Source organism: Ursus maritimus, unplaced genomic scaffold, assembly GCF_017311325.1.
Source record: "Ursus maritimus isolate PB19 unplaced genomic scaffold, ASM1731132v1 scaffold_8, whole genome shotgun sequence".
NCBI lineage: Eukaryota > Metazoa > Chordata > Mammalia > Carnivora > Ursidae > Ursus > Ursus maritimus.
Window position 1 is genome coordinate 48,973,971 of NW_024426996.1, and position 4,724 is coordinate 48,978,694.

The window sequence follows — 4,724 nt, forward strand, 5'->3', positions numbered from 1 at the left end:
GCTGAACCTTAAAAAGGCAGGCACACACAATACATCCCACTGTTTCTTTGACAAATTCCTACCTTAGGCCAGTCTTTCCTATGACCAAATAAACAAATAAAGCTTTAAATACTATAAAAAATGTTTTCCGAATTTCCAGGTCACCCAAATATAATGGCTATAAATATCCATCTCTGGAGAGAATGCTTCTAATTTGTCAGAGCCCGTCCAGGGAGGATGGCCAGGCAAGAACTTGACGGACGTGACCTCACCCACACCAAGGCCCTGACAGGTAAGCAAAATGACCTTTAGGACACATGCAGAGCAAGTCTTCATTTTTGTATAATACTGTATTGTTTAATTCAGATGTTATTCCCTCAAGAAAACAAGTGCAGAGCTCTCTGGGGAACGAAGCCACATACTGACGGATTGCATTTGCTCCTTTGGAATTAAAGTTGGAGAGAACTCAGACCTTCCATTCTCTGAAGACTATAAAAGTTCAGGCAGGTATGGGACACACAAGGCAAAGACCTCATTGGTAAGACAACTAGTCCTTTCTTTGAGTGCAGGACTTCTCTGGCCTGGTCAATTTCACCACGCTGAACTGTTAGGATCTTAAAAAGAAGCAAATGTGGGGCGCCCGGGTGGCTCATTCGGTTAAGCGTCTGCCTTTGGCTTGGGTCATGGTCCCGGGGTCCTGGGATGAACCCTGCTTGGGGTTCTCTGCTCAGAGGGAAGTCTGCTTCTCCCTCTGCCCCTCCCCACCGCTCATGCTTGCCCTCTCTGTCTCTGAAATAAATAAAGAAAATCTTAAAAAAAAGAAAAAGGAGCAAATGTGTTGATTTCCCGTCTTACACTAATCTCTTGGGATAAAGAAAGAAAGTCAAATTACCTTTCTCATCTGAGCCAGCAAGCCTTCGAACTCCTTCAGGTTCAGGGTCGTTCCGCTATAGGACGCAGAACTGTTTGCTGCTTTCCCCAGCCAGTAAATGGTAACTAATACCTGAAACACAACCAGGCACGAGAGCAGGAGAATTTTCCCTCAGGAATGACTTTTAAACTAAGGAATCAGTAATTCCCCACTAACAGGCAAGCAGGAAGGAGAGAATGTGCCACACTGATTTTTACAAAAACCACCATCCATGAGGTATCCATTAAATGTAAAATCATTTTAATAAGAACCCAATGCTCTATCAGTCAACACAAACATGATTCGGTAGTTAAAATAAAGCTCCAGTTTTAGGAGAAGTTTGGTGGTAAGAAAATGATCTCTAAGACAGCAAGATGGAAAAATAAATCCTCCAAAATCATTTTTCTGCAATAAAGGTTCCAAAATTAGAACGTAAAAATTTTCAGAAACTCTGGCATCTTTACCCAGGTGAGCGGGAAACAGGTTGTCAATTCCTTTTGGGAGAAGTGCTGTTAAAGGCTTACAGTTCCTACTTGTGGGCACAGAGGTCCTGCTAAGACCAATAGCAAAAGCTCAAAGCAGAGACACAGGTTAATGAGTGGTTCCCAGCACAAGAACCGCCACATATCTCTAACTGAAATCAGAAGAAAGCAATGTAATGAAGAGTACCGTCTTCAGCTACCTAGCTTTGGGGTAGAGTTAGATTCCTATTCCTCAGAGATGGGAAATTTTTAGCCTGGACAAAATTACTGCCAATTAAATAACCTTGGATGCTTACGAATGTCCATGAATATTCAATAGTTTGAAGCTATAGTCCTTGGTTCATTTTTTTCTGTCTTTAAAGAAACTATCCACAAAAACAAATGTTCTTTACAGTGATTTTTCCATAAAGCCCAGAAGGCTGAAGGTGAGCGCCTTAATGCTGAATTCTTTGGATCTGAAGCTCACGGAAAAGCTGACTATTATTTTATTTTCACATTTGGTCTTACTGCTTCAATGAGGCGGGGAAGTGCTGACTGTACCCCTCTCCACTTGCTGGACCAGGAAAGATACATGGACATGGTTCCACATGGCAACACGCCCAAAATATGGTTGTGTGTATCAATGCTACGATGTGATTCGGTTTTCTACCTCTGTGGGAGGATCACACTTCAGGAATCCTTCAAGACTCCCAGAGAGTCTTTTTTAACATTGATTGCTTACAAATAAATTTCCAGAGAAGAGACAATTTCACATGTCAGGACGTTAACTAGGACTGTAAAATGACTAACGTGTGCTAGGAATACGAGCCATTTTGGAAGGTGTAATAGGAGAAACATTGAACCGTGTTGTGTTTTAGATTATGGGCTTTCTGATTTGTTTAAGACCACATGATGAAAAATGGCACATATCCCTAGTTGTATAGAGGAAGAAAAGGAAGACAAGAATGAAAATGTCTATCAAATGTAATAGCACCCTGGAAATTAAAAAAAGGAGGGGTCGGTCACAGCCGATTTTAAACTTTATATACAGAAGGTCATGTTTTACATTCCTCAGTTTAAACTTAAAATAAGAAAACACTAACGTACTTGCAGGTCCAACTCCAAAAAGTTGATCTGGGGGAAGTACTAATAAAAACTCAAAAGATTAGTACGAAAAAAAATAGAAAAAGTGCAGGCCCATGACAGTCAACATGATTTATATTACGCTGATCTTTTCCCTAAAAAAAATGTGCCCAACTGCTTTATTTAATAAGCCCACCTGCGCCAACTGACAGAAAGGACCTGATATTAGTGCCGAGACAGATCATCTCGTGCTCGAGCAAGGGAATTACAGAGCGCCAGTTTTCATTTATTTCCTTCTAGGATGAGCCCTTGTGAATTACAGAGCCCGCCCCATCTACAGTTTGTTTCTGTCCCAGTGATCGACCGTCTCATCAGAGGCACCCAGCCTCGTTGGCTGAGGACTCTTCCGAGCACGTGCACGAGGGGCACTGAGCTCAGGAGCTGCACTTTACACCGAAGCCATCAAAGCGAGAAGGAAAACGTTTTCAGTGAAGTCAAAACTTACATTTTTCAGTTTCCTACTGTAATCAAGGCTCCTATTGAAGGAAAAGGAAAAGAAAATCTGGTCAGAACAGCAGTTGCTTTGTGATGATCCCCTAAACACCCCTAAGATGTACGTGAAGGTAATGAATATGATGCAATCAGCAGAATGCAGTATTTTTTCTAAGGTCCATGATTAGTGGTTTCAGGTACTAAAGAAAATCGTTTAGGGAACCAAATGCACAAGGACGAGATGGAATTAAATTTCCAAAGTGCACCACAAAAAGAAGAATGCTTCGTAACATCTGGAAAATGAAGGCTTCCGTCTAAAACTGGGACGTTGGTATTTGTGTCCTCGAAGCCCAACTGTTAAAGTAGAATTTGTGCTTTGGTTATAGACCGCCGTCAAATCAAAATGTTACTACACTTCCAAAATCTTCATACAGCTAGTACTTTTAACAAAGGTCTAAAACCTTACTTCATTAAATAGACCCGAAAAGATACATAGGAGAGGCAATGCTATCCAAATATTTGTTCTTCTCTGCTACAGATATAAATTAGTGTTGGGAATGAGCCACAAGCAGGAAGATGTGTGTGTTGTGTTCGAATATACACATGCATTCTTAAAAATAGATAAATGCTTACTCTTACACTATAAATTAAAAAGAGCTAGTTGGTAGTACTTTTGAAATATTCATACAGTGAATTATAAAAGTTTCTACAAAATTATCCCAGGGTTTCTTTAACATGTCAACAAATAAATGCTAAGAAAAACAAAACAAGCATTTCTTTATCCCTGGGAACTTCAGTTGGGATGGGGAGTGGAGGAAGGGAGAATGCAATTCTATTATACACACCGGTCAAGAATTCTTTCAAGTATTTAGACCCCAGTTACTTTGTTGCTGCATAATTTTTTTTTTTAAGATTTTACTTATTCCTTTGAGAGAGAGAGCGAGCAGGAGGGAGACGGAGAGAGAATCAGATGCAGACACCACGCTGAGCACAGAGCCCAACATGGGGCTCAACCCCATGACCGTGAGATAATGACCTGAGCTGAAACCAAGAGTCGGATGCTTAACTGACTGAGCCACCCAGGCGCCCCCATTGCTGCATATTCTGACCCAAAGAACATACTAATGATTAGGTGCACAATTTTAAGTCAATTGAGATTTCAGGGAATAGAAAACAATGTAGTATATACTAAGGAGATAAACCCATCAACAGGGACTTGAATTGAAGGAAACACTGGTCTAATTTGAATTTCATTAAGATAATGTTTTCAAGTTTACCATTTTTAATAGAAAAAAAAATGGCATTATCGGCTTAGATATTTCCCAGGATTTTTTTAACTTACAAAAACCCCAGATGAAAAGGAAAAAAAATCTATGAAAGATTTGAAATTTTAATGAAAAATAAGAATAGGGAACATAAAACGTTTTCTGCATTGACAGTAAAACTTCATAGACTAAAATTGTGCCCCAGTTCTAAAAAAATCATGCTTGGCACATAGTAGGAGCTCACAGAATATTTGTTGAATGACTTCTACCTAACAACCAATTATGTGAAAATGCTTCCAAATTTTTCAAGAGACACATACAGGAGCAATCCAAGGGCTTTCTTCATTTTCATCCAATTGCTTCAATTCCCTGGAATAATACTTGCTGTGTGACCTTCTGGATTATGCTCTCATTTCCCATCAAGGTCGTCTGGCATCCATTACAGGTAGAGTTCACAAAATTACACATGCAGTAATCATTTGCAGCTTTCTTTCTTTCTTTCTTTCTTTCTTTCTTTCTTTCTTTCTTTCTTTC

General features: G+C 39.8%; 1 protein-coding gene across 1 annotated transcript in view; it reads right to left on the reverse strand.

Moving 5' to 3' along the window:
- Positions 1 to 4,724, reverse strand: part of LIMCH1 (LIM and calponin homology domains 1) — a 320,132-nt gene that overhangs the window by 93,757 nt on the left and 221,651 nt on the right. The window contains 2 exon segments of the mRNA XM_040625079.1: positions 872 to 982; positions 2,939 to 2,969. Of these exon segments, the coding sequence (XP_040481013.1) occupies positions 872 to 982; positions 2,939 to 2,969 (142 nt within the window).